The 14911-nt window shown below is 43.5% G+C and overlaps 1 protein-coding gene across 2 annotated transcripts in view; it reads left to right on the forward strand.

Annotated features, from left to right (window-relative positions):
- Positions 1-14911, forward strand: part of Itpr (Inositol 1,4,5,-trisphosphate receptor) — a 174015-nt gene that overhangs the window by 116755 nt on the left and 42349 nt on the right. The window contains exons 30-34 of one of the 2 annotated variants that reach the window (XM_075696968.1): positions 157-459; positions 3297-3344; positions 5925-6272; positions 6781-6982; positions 8926-9051. In XM_075696968.1, coding sequence (XP_075553083.1) covers positions 157-459; positions 3297-3344; positions 5925-6272; positions 6781-6982; positions 8926-9051 — 1027 coding nt within the window. The remainder of the gene's footprint in view (positions 1-156; positions 460-3296; positions 3345-5924; positions 6273-6780; positions 6983-8925; positions 9052-14911) is intronic. The other variant, XM_075696969.1, reaches the window with a different exon arrangement.

Genomic DNA, 14911 nt, shown 5'->3' on the forward strand with positions numbered 1-14911 from the left:
AATAAGAAAATAGGAGAGTTATCATGCTTGCAAGGAGCGTTATCATGGTTGCATCTTTTCCAAGATTTCTTCGATAGTGTATATGTACTACAATTTAGCTAGAGTGAAATTTTGTTGCATTTTGCCTTGAAGCACTCTGTTGTTGCCATCCGGCAGGAGGTGTCACGCGGCCATCCAAGTGATCGAACAGTGATTGAGGTGCTGCAAGAGCTAGTGCTGGTGCTGGAAGAGCAGCTCAGGCCACTAGTACAGAGCGAGTTGTCGGTGCTGGTGGATGTTCTGCATGAGCCTCAGCGGCTGTTCCCTGCACGGCCCCAGGCACAGGCCCGCTGTGCCTCCTTTGTCTCCAAGCTGGTGCAACACACCCAGCGCCTGTTACAGGAGCGGGAGGAGGGGCTATGTGTGCGTGTTTTGCAGACACTGCGTCAAATGATGGCTGACACCGAGCATGGGGAAAAGGTGTGTGTTGGCTGTTTCCTTGCTCTTTCTATATTGACTGTGGAGAGGGCGGTGGGGTTTGTTTTCCTCTGATTACAAGAGGTATGATGAGGAAGAAATTTATAATAACCACTGCAGTAGATCTGTGGCTATGGCATTCCTGCTGTGATGGCCACATTTTGAAGGGAGTTGCATGCAAAAACACTTGTGTATTGAGACCTGGGTGCATGTGAAAGAACCTGCGGTGGTCAAAATTAATCTGGAGTCTTTCACTACAGCATCCCTCTGTGCAGTTTCTGGATGTTAAACCTCATGATTCTTAATATGTACAATACATGCACACATGGCAAAGGGAGCTGAATAAATCAGATGAAACATGAAAAAGCAATGGGGAAGCACTGCCAGACAGCCTATGCATTCTAGAGCGGGATCTCTCTTTCAGCAGCACTTCTCTTATAACAGTGCACTCTAACTGCCGCATGCAGCAATCACGAAAAATCTTACCAGCCTTTCACGCCGGACAGGTGCTGAACTTAGAGCTAACATTTGTCAATGTGATTGCTTCCCTGGAAGCCCTGGGAAGCACCTATGAAAATAAATGTTGCATAGCAGATAGGACGAATGCAGAGTGCCAAGAAAATCTAGCTATTTTTTACCCATATAGTAGCCATATTCCTTGTCTGTCAAGCTTTGTTCGTGCAGCAGTTGTTTTGTCCGCTTTCTTTTTATGCAAGTGTCTCTTCTCGTCACTGGTTGCCTCGTTTTTTCAGGAGTCTTTGTACTCCACAAGTGTAACTCGTCCTTTCTGTGCTTGGAGAGATAAGTTTTATCTGTGTGCACCCAGACTAACCAGGCATGTTTCAAAAGCAAAACAATTGCAACCAGTCAATCTTTGGATATGTCAAGGAAACATTCTGGCATTTAGGATTTGCCAGTCTCCATTGCGCTGTGACTACACTGCACAGCCAGGATGTACATGTGTTAAAAAGAGATTGTTCTCTCCTCGCTTTTATGGCAGGTGCTGCTTTACACTTGTGCATGAAGTAAATCTAGAACTTCCACAATTCTTGCAATTTTGAAGGAATTAAAAACAGTTTCCTGCACAAGTGATTAGGATGCCATAGTCACATAGGCAGTGAAAATCAGTTCAATCATGTCTATTAAATCACTAGAAAAAATAGAGAAAACCTGGACAGTATGAACAACTTGTAATTTTCTGGGGCTCCCAATGTAAATCTTACACATTCTGGACAACAGAATTGCTGAAATCCAGGTGCAAGCAGTTTGGTAGATGCATGTACATAGCTGACACTAACATTGGGACATTTTTAAAACCAAGATGTGTTGCAGAAATCCCAACTCTAGTTAAATTAATAAATTGTGTTGGCTACTGTTGACATATTTATGCATTATTTGTCATTGTCATTTATTCTGTTTGTGCTTTAAGGAGAGTGGTTATGTTTTCATTAACCAGACTTTGCAGCTATGCTTGTAAGTTGCCACACAGGCACCAACTTAGTATTGTCTTTTGCCACCACTAATGCAAAATCACCTTGTGTGGACACCAGTCCACAAAAAAAATGTGATGTAACCTTGTTACAAATATATAAACTCAGCACATTGCACTTAGAATGATTTAAAATGCATTGTACAGGGGGCTGGTTACTTCAAACTATAGTTGAGTTCGTTTCTGGTTTTAGGAATTCGAAGCTGTTGTCTTTGAATCCTAAGTTGGAGCCTTTGATTACTATCTCTTGCAAAGCTGAATGGCCTTTGTATTTATTACTGCCGTGTCGAAGGTCACCCATATTTTCTGATAGGAGCTGGAATTCAAGCCTTGTACTTTCCTGATTGTGGGCAAAGATTTCACCTGTACCGTGGTATTGACAGATAGTGCAAAATATCCCCAGTCTTCAGCTTCATGTTCTGCTATGTGCTTTTGAGTCTGTTCTTCATAATTGTGCTCTACAGCCACTGCCTCTCTGCAAATCACATGCAGTTAAGCTGTTTGATTTCTGTCCCTGTGCAGCTGCATTGATTCTTGCCTCAGCTTCCAAATGAGCCACTGTTGCCTCTTTGCATACCAAGTGTCACACATTTGTCGCGGCATGCCAAGATGAGACTTCATCTTGTAGCTTGTACTGTAGTGCAGTTTTATGCATAATGTACTTGACTGTTTCATGTAACACCCCACTTGTTAATTTTATTTATATGTATATGCTTTTCTGCTACACATTTATACAAATGCAAGGGTGTGCTCTGTGAATCAAACTTGGAACTTAACAAGCCAGTGCTTCAAACAAGGACTCTTGGAGCAGTATATGCCATGGTGTTTCAGTGACTATGGCATTCTGCTGCTGACTATGAGGTCACAGGTTTGACTCCTGGTTACAGCAACCACATCACAATGGGGGCAAAATGCAAAAATGCTTGTGTATCATCCTGCTGGTGCGCGCTATGAAATTACAAGAGCTCCCGGCTTCATATTGTGTTTCTCATAGCTCTTCTGTTGCTTTGCGACGGTAAATCCAATGACACTCTCAGTCTTTGGACAATGTCAGACACTTTGTGCTGCACTTGGTATAGAAGCGCTGGTTCATGCACTCCTCATAACCAGGAGCATTGGCATCTCTTGCGAAGCTCCTTTCTCTCATTGCTGTGCTTTTATGGTGTGGGTGGTTTCTGTTGCTTGGCCCGTTGTTTCCCCTCCCCTTGTGGTGGGTGTCCTTTGAGTGAATGGGGAGGGGGAGTCATCTCCCTTTGTTGGGAGTGAACTGCCCCCCTCCTGTGCTCACCCTGCACTAACCGCCTCAGCTCTCTGTCTTCCTGTGCTGCTGCCGCCTGTGGACTGCCGTCAGGTTGATGCCAACTTGCTCACTCAGAGAGAAATCTGTGACCTCGCACGGGTGAGGCTCTTTTGTTATTTCTCGTCTTTCTGCCTTCATGCCCCTATGGATCTACTTGTGCTCTTTGTGCCATTATTGTCTGTTGGCAGTGTTGTTCCCATAGAATGTGCTGCGAATAACATGCTGCTGTTAATACTCTTATGGTCACTTTGCATGCGCGCTCACACACACACGCACATGCACATGCACACACACACACAGTGGAAACCTATTGATAGGCGTCTCACTGTTGCATTTTCCAGGTTGCTGCCACCTAAAACCCATTGACTCCTATGTATTATGTTCCTATTGGATGCGTCGCCATTCTATAATGTTTCTACATCTTACATTTTATTTGAATGCAGCAGTCACGTAAATTTAGCTGTGCAGAGACGAATTTATTCTCGCACGTTGTTCTGGAGACGACAGATGTATATTCGCGGTTAAGCTTGTCAAGTCCTGCTCGTGGGCCCCACCCTGAAACCCTGGAGATACGTGAACGTCGGTCCCGATAAGCGCGTCTCGGCACGGTTGTAGTTGTTGCTGGTTTCCTAAAGTCAGCTTCGCCGCAGAAGTGTTGCTATGTGTTGAAGCATATTAACAGTGGAAGGGGACCATTGTCATGGAACATAGTAGGTGTAGTGCGGTAGCTAGCTGGCCGAGTCGGTACATCTGCATTATGATTACTTACCGCGCGCACTAAAAACAAAGAAGAGAGACGAAACACGTGTTTTGTCGCTCTTCTTTGTCCGTGTTTTTAGTGCGCGCTGTAAGTAATCATAATGTAGCAGGTGTACCTTAATTATACATGCGCGCACACGCAGTCTCCGGTCGCAGTACGAGTGCCAAGAAGTCTAACAACACTACTGGCAGCCATTCAGAGCTGTTTCTAATGTTGCTTTGGCGATTTGTGGCTGTCCTTGTTAGTTATTCCGGCTGTTGTGTTTTCTTTTTTAATTATCCCTTGGAAAACATATCAACGGGGTTATACTGTGCATGCGTGTGTGCATGTGTGAGGTAAGATGTGTCTTTGATAGGACACACCTGACTTCTGATAGGACACATCTGATAGGAATGATAGGATGCATGAAACGAAAGCATTTTATTTTTCCGATGTTTCAACCGGGGTCCGGCCTTTGTTAAATTTTTTTAAAGCCTTTGATGATTTGAAATTGTGCTTGAAAGGCAGCATAATAATATATATACTTGAGCTCATCACTTTGCATGAGTTGCAAGAACGAGCTTTTTAATCAGACATCTCAAAAATCAAAGTATTGAAAGCTCAAACTGCATTTTATTTCTACTATATATAACCATTAATGTGGTCTCCCGTTTGAACATCTTGTGCTACAATTTCAATTTATTCTGGTCATTCTGTATTTTTAATGAATATCTGAATATACTTGCAGTACTATGGCACGTTGATGTCTAACCACAGTAGTTTAGCTGGAATTCATTAAAAAATTACAAATGTATAAATAATTCAAACAGCAAGTTGAAGGAGTATGGAACAGTGCCTCACTTGCTTGAGACTGCAGTACATAATTAATCCCATTGCCTTTTATTGCAACCTTTGTCATGTGTCACATGTGCATGTACCGCAGTTTAGGAAATGAATCCCAGGGCTGGATATGTCATGTAACCTCAAGGTGGTTGTTATGTGGTACTATACTTCACTGACGCATGCTCTGACACCACAACTGTGTCGCAGAAAGCTGAGCTCACTTAGCACTCAATGGAGTGAGAGTGACCTCCTGCACCACATTGTCACATTGTAGTAGTGACAGTGAAGAAGCAGAAACATTGCCAGACTGTGAGTTAAGAGTCTAGCTCTTTATTGGATTAGCTTGTGCTCAGGGAGACAAGCAACACAGAAATCACAATGATAGTGGTGAGCACAGTTGTCGGTCATTGAAGCTGAACTTGCAGGTCAAGTTTGCTCCCTGCTTCTATATCTATCACTGTACATTCCAGAGTAACCACTGGTGCTTGCTGACATTGAAGAATGTGCAACACTATTTGAACCATGTGTGACTCCATAAGTGACTCCTTTAGCCAAACCACGGACTTATTTCTGCTCAAGTTTCACACAAAGGCAGCATCTTGCAGTGGGTTCAGTTTAAGACCACATTTACGAGTACTATTTGCCTGTTCCATTCACAGGAAAGTTTAAGTGTGCATTGTATGTGGTTACACCATTAAAAAAAATTTTAATTTGGGTGCAACATAATGGTGACAAATGGTGCTACCATTGCATGATGCTAGATGGTACTGTAGCTGCAGCTCAAAACTCGCCTTTAAACTGTCCAAATTTCAGGTCTTAAATTGTGCACATACTTTACCTGAACTTCACTGTTGGTAAGTTTTGACGTAATGAATTTGAGAATCATGTGACTGCTAAATGTGCGAGAAAAGGAGTACATCATATGATCAGAATGATCCTGTGTGATGCAGCAGAACAAAACAGAGCTTGCATTCAGTTTATTTCCTGATCTGGCTTGATGCATCTGTGGCTTTCACAGCAGCACATGAAACCTTTAACATGGCTTTTAGGCAATTTGGTGGCTGAACCATTTTACCAGCTTATACCATGATGTGCAGGGTGAAGCACTGCGGCAGAGCCTTCTTGTGCGTTATTTGGGCACACCACCCAAGCAGCCACAGCCCAAGCGTGGCTCAACGGAAGGCTCACAGCCACAGCAGCAACAGCCACAGCAGCAGCAGCAGCAGCAGCAGCAACAGCCACAGCAACAACAGCAGTCACCTCAGCCCCAAACACCCCTTGGTCGTCCACCTAGCCCATTGTCTGAAGTCCAGTGCCAGCTTGATCGTGAGGGGGCCTCGGATCTTGTTGTGGAGCTTATCATGATGAGCCCCAGCCTGGCCATCTTCCTTGAGAGTGTCGAGCTTGGTATCGCACTCCTGCGTGGTGGAAACCCTGTCATACAGGTGGGATTGTTGTGCCTGTTGCAGTGATACTTATTCTTACAGGCAACAAACAACACACACTGAAAGTGTGTTAAGTGGGAGCTAGCTAGGTTCATTTAGGACTTGCCTACATGTGGTTGTCCAGAGTTCAGGGTGTGCTTACCGAGTCATGGGCTGTAATTATGTGACCAAATAAAAAAGAATAAACAGTTGTGGGAGTCAAGAAGAGACATATGTAGAGATATAACTTCAGCCATCACCAAACTTGAATTCTGCTATGGCAGAGGATGTTAAGAGCACATATCAGAAAGATTGGATTGGTGCACTGTGGTACTGTGGTACTTTCACACGGGTGTGTGACACTACCTCCAAAAACCATCTTTAACAATACCCTTGCTGGGATCAGAACAACCTTCCTACATAGCTTTCAGTTGATGTGCATGTCTGTCTTTCTGCTTTGTTGTGTTCTTGCAAGTTTTTCTGTCCAAGCACTAAATAAGTGTGCTGCTCTTTTTGTATTTTAACGCAGAGGTCCATGCATGCAAAGTTGACTACTGGCAACAATGCAGAGAAGTTTTTTAAGGTATTTTTTGACAAAATGAAGGCAGCGCAACAGGAGATAAAGTCTACAGTCACTGTCAGCACATCTGACATGGCTGCCCGAGCGACCTCTGAAGAGAAAGACTTGCTGCGCAAGGACAACCTCCGGGAATCTCGCAGCCGCTCTCGAGGTTTGTGGCACAGTACACTGTCGTCTGCACTCAGCTGAAACCTAGGGTGATTGTTAATGCCTTGGTGTGAGCGTGACTTTTAAGAATGGTAAAATATACTAAACTGATTTGCGTATCTTTTTTGCCTTTTTTTCAACTCTAGTTTTTAGGAATGCTCACAATTGATTTTGTTTCATGCTTTTCTGATCGCTGCCTCTTTAAATGGCTGCAGGCAAATCAGCATGACTATACAACTCGCATTATGGTTGCCAAGGTGACTACATTCCCTGCTTTATAGTTTTCTTACCTTTTTGATTAGTTTCCATGGCAACATTAGTTCTTCTTGGGGAAATAATTTCTAATGATCTCATTGAACTAACAGGAAAAAAGTTAGTTTTAGCATTTGCTTAGGTTGTATAATATATTAAGACTTATTTGACATTAAATTTTCTTACAACTTCGTTTGGGTCTACACTTGCATCCATCTTGCATCCTTATTGGACATCCATGTTGTGGGTAGCTGTCATTTTTCTATTACATTTTTAGTAAGTGTCATACATAGTGTGACTGACATAACATAGAGGTCTTTGATTAATGAAGTCTTCAAGTGAATGCATGCACACAAAAGATTACCTTTAATATTGAATAGAACACTCAACATTCTTCTTCACGAGATGGAGGTGAAGAGCATATACAGTTAAACCTCAATATAATGGAGTCGCTAAAATTGGCAAATTGTTTGTTATATTGAAATTTTGTTTTATTGAAATTCGATCTTTTTGCAAATAAGTACAGTCGCCCATGGATTTTTCTTATGCGGAAGGGGTCACAAAATTTTCCGTATTATCAAGCGATCGGAAAAAGCTAATCTTAATAAGAAAAAAAATCATTTTGTTCAATTTGAGTCAGTGTCGAAAGGTACAGTTTCATGCCATATTGATGATATCTTGACATTGGCGGTACAAAGTGAAGCCAGCCACACTGTTGCATCCACTCCGCCCCCACATCTGATAGTGTTTCCCGCAGTGAGATGATGCTGTCGTGAAAAGCGCTGGCAGTGGGGAGCAAATGCTTTTCAATGCATTTTCCAAATTCAAGTTTATATGCAACCTTCAGCAAATACGAGAAGACAGTGCATGATGCAACAGCATATCAACTTGCCCAGTCTTTGCACATGCAGCAGATTACTCCTTGAACAGGGTGCACTGGCTGCGTATGCACTCAGCCATGCTGACAGCCATGCGCAGCCACAGCCATGCTAAAGTAGGAGATGTACGCCAGGGGAGCATCGCCGCTTGGCGGGAAATGCAGTGGCATTTCGTGCTGCTGTCTGGCAACCTTCACCACATTGCTGCTCGAGAAGATAACAGATGAATTGCTGTTGCCTTATTGCTGTGGTTGCTGCGCTCACAGCAGCTTGATCATATTTTTCAAGGCATGTTTCTCGTGTGGACGTTATAATCACAAAATTAGTTGATGATGCCACTTGCGATGAAATGTGCTGGTTCTATTATCATAAAGAAGTGATGAAGCGTGGTACCAAGAGTGGAAGCCACCAAACTAATCTGATAACACTGGCTTCCTTTCCCGATCACCTCCCCCATGTAAGCGGGGGAGTTCGACGAGGAATTCACCCTGGCGACCGATGTCAAGTTGTTCCTCTGATATCCTTCGCAGAGATCTCTACCATGGGAATACCTTTTAAACATGGCACCACCAAGTACTACTCGGAAACAGCAGAACTAATGCTTCATTACACTAATTATATTAATTACACTGCACATTATGAATTTAAACATATGGGTAGCGCCATTGAAAGTACAATAATTAATGTTACCTTGTCTTCTACTTCATTTTCAACAGTTGCAACTCTATGTATAATATACTGCTACTTGCACATAAATGTTTGATGATGCATGCATCGTCTGAAATCTGAACTATTGTGTTCTGTATTACTCTCGCAGGAGGAAAGGGGAGCCTGATGGTGTCTGATGAGCTGCGTGCCCAGTTGGAGGATGCTGCACAGGTCACAGGAAAAGCCTATGCCCATGTTCGGTCTACAGTGGGTGGTCTGAGTAGTGACACTGGTGGTGAGCGTGTTGTCTGTGTAAATTGTCTATGTAATGAAGCAAATCCTTGCCCTTTCATATTTACACTTGTATAGCTTTACCACTAATGTGACATGGGAGATGGCACTGCGAGGCCTCAAAAGTTTTCAAAAATAAGCTGTTACGCTTGTGCCTTTACTTGGCAATAAACAAAGCAGCCCCAGCCATGTGCTTAGATAAATAAAAGAGGTACTGGCTCAAAAGGGAGCCTGTGCACTATTAATTCATTCTGTCCTTATTTTCTCATATAACTACATCTTGCTGCCTTTCACTGGCACAACCAAATGGAGGTTTTTTTGCCAACCTTCTCTGATGCCCCTCTTGCATAATTTTCTACCATTTTAAATCCTTGACCTGTCGAGAAGTGCACTTACTCTGAATAAAGCACACTATTGATATATCACCTCAGTTAAAGTACTGCTTGATTACCAAGGTTGGCCATTGAAAAAATCACATGCAGTTAAACATCAGTAGAACAAAGTCGGTAAAATCGGCAATTTCCATCATCATATTGAAATTTCATTATTTTGAAATTTGGCCTTTTATGTAAATAAGTACAGTCACTGATGGATTTTTCTTACATGGAAGGGGGCGCAAAATTTTACGAGTTATCGGGCAATTAGAAAAAGCAAGTTTAAATAAGAAAGCAATCCATTTTGTTGATTTTGACAGTCGGGAACGAAAGATACAATTTCATGCTGTGTTGACAAAATCTTCACGTTGGTGGCAGGAAGTGGAGCCATCCAGGCTTTTGGTCCATTCCACTGCTGCTATTGATAGTGTGGCCTGCAGTGGGATGACGCTGTCATAAATAGTACTGGCAGTGGGGAACTAATGCTTCGTTGGTCTCTCGCTTTAATGCATCTTCAAAACTTAAGGTTGAGCTGCTTCCAGTGCCAAACGTGTGGGCCGTGCCATCTCAGCCCGCCCACTCTTTGCACTTGCAGTAGATTATTTCTAAAACAAGGCATGTAGGCTACGTGCGTGCTCAGCCACGCTGACAGCCTTGCGCAGCAATAGCCACGCCAGAAAAGGAGCAACATGCCTCCCATTCCCTCCCTACCATCCGTGTGCATGCTTGATCGTGTTACTGTGAGCAAGCTCTCCTTGTCCCCTCCCTCCCTTTCATCTTGCTTGCACGGGAAGACAGAACTCATCAAGCCACCATCCTTCTCGGCTCATCCTTGCATGCTTTTGCTCACACCCAAAGCATAGAGCATGTGGGGCGCGATATGATTTATCATACTTCGACTTTATACAGAACATGATGTTACTGTGCAACTCCGTATTGAAGGTGGCTGTTGGTCACGCAGTGCGCGATTTGAGAGGTGTGTTTGGAAGCAGCCGCTTGTAATTTTACCATTTGACTATCTGTGTCCATGGAAGTTTCCATTTATTGTCTCGATATTCCTTCGCGGTGTTAGTGAAATTTCATTATATTGAAATCTTGTATATGTATCGCTTAGACGGACTCGAAGAATGAAAAGAATGTATATTCAGGAACCGCCCAGAGTGTGTGTGTGTGTGTGTATATATATATATATGTATATATATATATATGTATATATATATATATATAGTCGGCATTCGCAGACACGTGATGCCGTAATGTTCGTGCTGTTAGTCAATGCAAGCTGATACGTGCAACGCGTGCATAGTCTGCACGATACATCTTCCTCTGTTTAATAGTTTCTTAAAGCTGAGATACACGATGCACTTGATTGAAATTGTGGTCGTACTGCAGCCATCATGGCTGACGAGTTATCTGCCTAGACTGTCTTGGCAGCGGTGTTGGGAGTTGAGCTGGGTTTGCGTGCACCCTAGGTAGTGATGTTTCTGGCTGGTCGTCCTCGCTTTCCAGCTCATCACAGTCGAGATCATCGTGTCAAAATTGCTCATGCGTTGGAATCAGGTGTCACCGGTTCTGGTGAAGTACTTGGTCATCTTCAGTAATGATGCGATAGGATCTCGGCATTGCCGGTCCCATGACCTGTGCTTTGCAGGTCCATGCTTTATCTGAGATCATCACCACTTCCCCTTTTTGGAGCGCTGGTAGGTCCTTCTTGTGGGCTTCGAGTTGTCTATGCTTAAACACAAAATTTTTAGGTTGCAAGCTGAAGTCTGGGAGCCTGGTTCGTAGCCGCCTGCCTTGCAACAGCTCGCCCAAGAAACGACCGTCCTTCAGTGGCGTAGTAGATCAGTAGCTGAGCAGGCCCAGCCAGAAATTGTCGTGATTTTCTTGTGTTTTTTTTTTTCATAATCCATTTTACTATGTGGACACCTTTTTCCGCTAGTCCATTGAACTGTGGAAAACCAGGACTAGATGTCATGTGCTTGAACACGTACATGGACTCAAAGATGGCAGATTTATGAGACACGAACTGGGGGCCGTTGTCACTGCATATCTTGCCTGGGATTCCATATTGCGCAAAAATGCAACTCAATTTGGCAATGACTGTGCCCGATGTGGTGTCGCTCAGTTTTTCCACTTAGAGGAAGTTTGACTGCACGACGAACACGCACAAGTACGAGCTTCCCCATGCTAAAAGATATCAGCGCCAACTCTTTACCAAGCATAATCTGGCGTTCGTCTGCGCATAAAAAACTTGCTCGGTTGCTTGTATGCATACTTTGGCATACTGTGCAACTCTTTATCATAGTTTCAATATCAGCATTAAGACTGGGACGAAACACCAATCGTCGGGCTCGTACTTTGCATTTGCTTACGCCCAAATGCCCTTTGTGTCTACGTTGAAGCATTTCGTCCCTCATTGACTTTCGAACAATTACTTTGGTTCCTTTTAGCACCACTTCCTCTGTTAACCCTTTGAGGGTCGATTTATTTCACCATACGTGATCGCCAAGGGTCGATTTTTTGTATTGCGGATTCCAATTCTTCTTAGGGACTTATTTCGAAAAAAATGTACCGTAATTGTTCTAGGGTGACCGTGAAATGAGAAAAAAATATTTTGCGTTGGTATATATATGTACTCTTCATTCATGAATAACAACAATGAAAAAGGAAATAAACTTATAAGAATAAAAAAATTTGATGCATTGTTATACACATAGATCAAGGCTTTGAAAATGCGCGCAAGAGAATATTTCACAAGTCTCAAATGTTCCTGCTCTTACACTAATATGTACGTCCATAGCGTAATCAAACTGCATAGGTACGCGCACTCAAGAAAACCATGTGGTTGTGTGCCCGTCAAAAAAGCAAAACGTGGGACAAACTTCCGCTAATCTTCATCTTATCCCCAACCAGAGGTAATTATTGCGAGTCTCCTTCCCCCAAGAAAAAGAAAAGAAACGGAAACACATGCATGGCAGCATCTTTCCTATGCGCACCCCTGTGAGCACTAAATGAGTGAGAAACAAGCAGTCACACTTTTGAGCAATTAGTAACGAGATAGCCATCAGTTTTGCAAGTGCAAGAAGCTGAAACCACCTGCAGAACAAAACCCAAACCGCTGCCTGTGCACACGCGCCAATGCGCGGGAGGTAGTATATAGACACGCTGGAGCAAACTAGATCTAAAACAAACCATGCAACAAAAACCGAGTGAGGGAGGTACGCGAAAAAAATTCCCTGTACTCCCACATAGTGGCAGCACATGACAGAAAAGAAAAAGTTGGGAAATTGCCACGCTTCTTAAATGTACAGGCGGCACCGTAAACATACGGTGTCGACCATTTTGGACTTCTTTGCGGCGCCGTATATTTACGTCAGTGACCCTCAAAGTGTGAATGACAGCTCAGCAGCAAAAGGTTTCACGGGAGCACCAAAATTGCTGCTGCCGCTGATATAGCACACCACTTTTTGCAACACAGGGTCACTTGCGTGTCGGCAATTAAGCGATTCAGAGTTTTTCTGCTTACCAAGTCTGAGATTGTGCCAATTACATGAACCTCTGTTTCTTCTGTTGAGCCACTCGCATCCCCTGGGTGGTTGATGGGCGTCGACCTTGAGAGAATGTTGGCCAGCAGAACATACTTCATTATATTGAGGTTCCAAATACATGGTGTTCCATAGACAAGAAATTATAAAGAATTAAATGTACTTTGCTATATCAAAAATTTTGTTATATCGAATTTCGTTATATCGAGGTTTAACTGTATTATGTTTGTAGCATGCCTTCATACAGGGTTTGTCAGTAAAGTAATGAGACTGGGTCTGGTAAAAAGGATTTATTGATCTGATCACTACATATTATTAAAATTCTTCAAAATAGTCTTATTGGGCGTTGATACACCGGTGCCAATGCGTTTCCCATGCTGCAAAGGCTCTGTGGAAGTCAGCTGCCACAACCTCTTTCAGAGACTCTTTGACAGCCCGTTGGATGGTAGGAACGTCGTTGAAATGGTGACCTTTCAGGCTTCTCTTGAGCTTTAGGAACAGGAAAAAGTGTGCCGGGCTCAGATCAGGGCTGTACGATGGCTGTGGCAAGGTTGCCACCTTTATACAGGTCAGGTAGGCGGTCACAATGAAGGCGGTGTGGGCTGGAGCGTTGTCGTGGTGGAGCTTCCAGTGATTGGCAATTTCCAGTCGTTTCCATTTTATAGCGCTGTGAAGGCACACAAGAACTTCTTTGTAGAACACGGTGTTGACGGTTCGTCCCGGGGGTACAAATGCTTTTTGGACCACCCCACACTTGTCAAAAAAGACAATGAACATTTATTTTACCTTGGACTTGCACGTTCTCGCTTTCTTGGGGCATGGGGAGTTTGCGGTATGCCATTCCAAACTTTGGCGCTTGGTTACGGGGTCATACTGAAACACCCATGATTCGTCGCCTGCTATTATGGCATCTAAAAAGCCACATTCACTTTCTAACTGCACCAACAGCTCACGGGAAATGTCAACTCGTTGTTTTTGTTCATCAGTGAACACTTCTGGCACCAATTTCAAACAAACGAGTTCAGTTTCAGAAATAATTTTGTGAACCGTTCTTTTGTAAAAGCAGTTAAGGTCTTTGGCGATCAATCTGATACTCAAACAATGGTCAGAGTCCAGGAAATTTTGCTTTGGCCACATTTTCATCTAAACCACTCGTTGAAGAGTGTCCACATTGCGCCATGTCTTCAACGATCTCCCGTCCATTCTCGAACTCACTGAACCACCGGAACACCTGGGCCCTTGACAGGGCATCGTCTTTGTAAGCCTCCTTACCCAAGGCAAGTGTCTCAGAAGTGGTTTTGCCCAGGTGAAAGCAAAGTTTAATTGCATTTCACTGCTCCAGCGAACGCTCCATTAGCTCAGATGTGACTGCTGCCTGGTGCGTTACTTAGCTTAGAACCCCCACCACAAATCCCACCTCTGGGGAGGCGGGATTTGTGGTGGGATTTGCGCTACTGGCAACTGCAGCACTGCATAACAGGCAGTTTCATTACTTTATGGACAAATCCTGTAGTTATCTTTTGGTACACTTTCAAGCTGCAAACCTAAAGAAAAGCAAACACAACGTAATAGTTCAAATACTGTAACCCCATGGCAATAAAATGTTTGCCCTCTGTGGCCAAAGAGAAAAAGCATTGCCAGATATGACAGACTATTGTCACGTGGTGGTGACGTTCAAGAACACAGTAGCAATACTGTGAAAGACAAAACTAACTTTTATTGGGCGAACCTGTGCCCACAAAAACAAGCTACACTTATAGCACAACGATAGCGGTGAACACGGTCGGCGATCGTCTAAAATCTGATCAGTGGGTCAAGCGCGTCGGCTTTTATACAGCAGTCGTCGAATGTTCCAGACTAATCGTTCGGACCCGCCTGCCTTCCACAAAGTTCTACACCATTCGCGTCACGCGATGAAATCAGATAACACAAGGTTCGACGA

This window comes from Dermacentor variabilis, chromosome 6 (genome assembly GCF_050947875.1).
Source record: "Dermacentor variabilis isolate Ectoservices chromosome 6, ASM5094787v1, whole genome shotgun sequence".
Taxonomy (NCBI): domain Eukaryota; kingdom Metazoa; phylum Arthropoda; class Arachnida; order Ixodida; family Ixodidae; genus Dermacentor; species Dermacentor variabilis.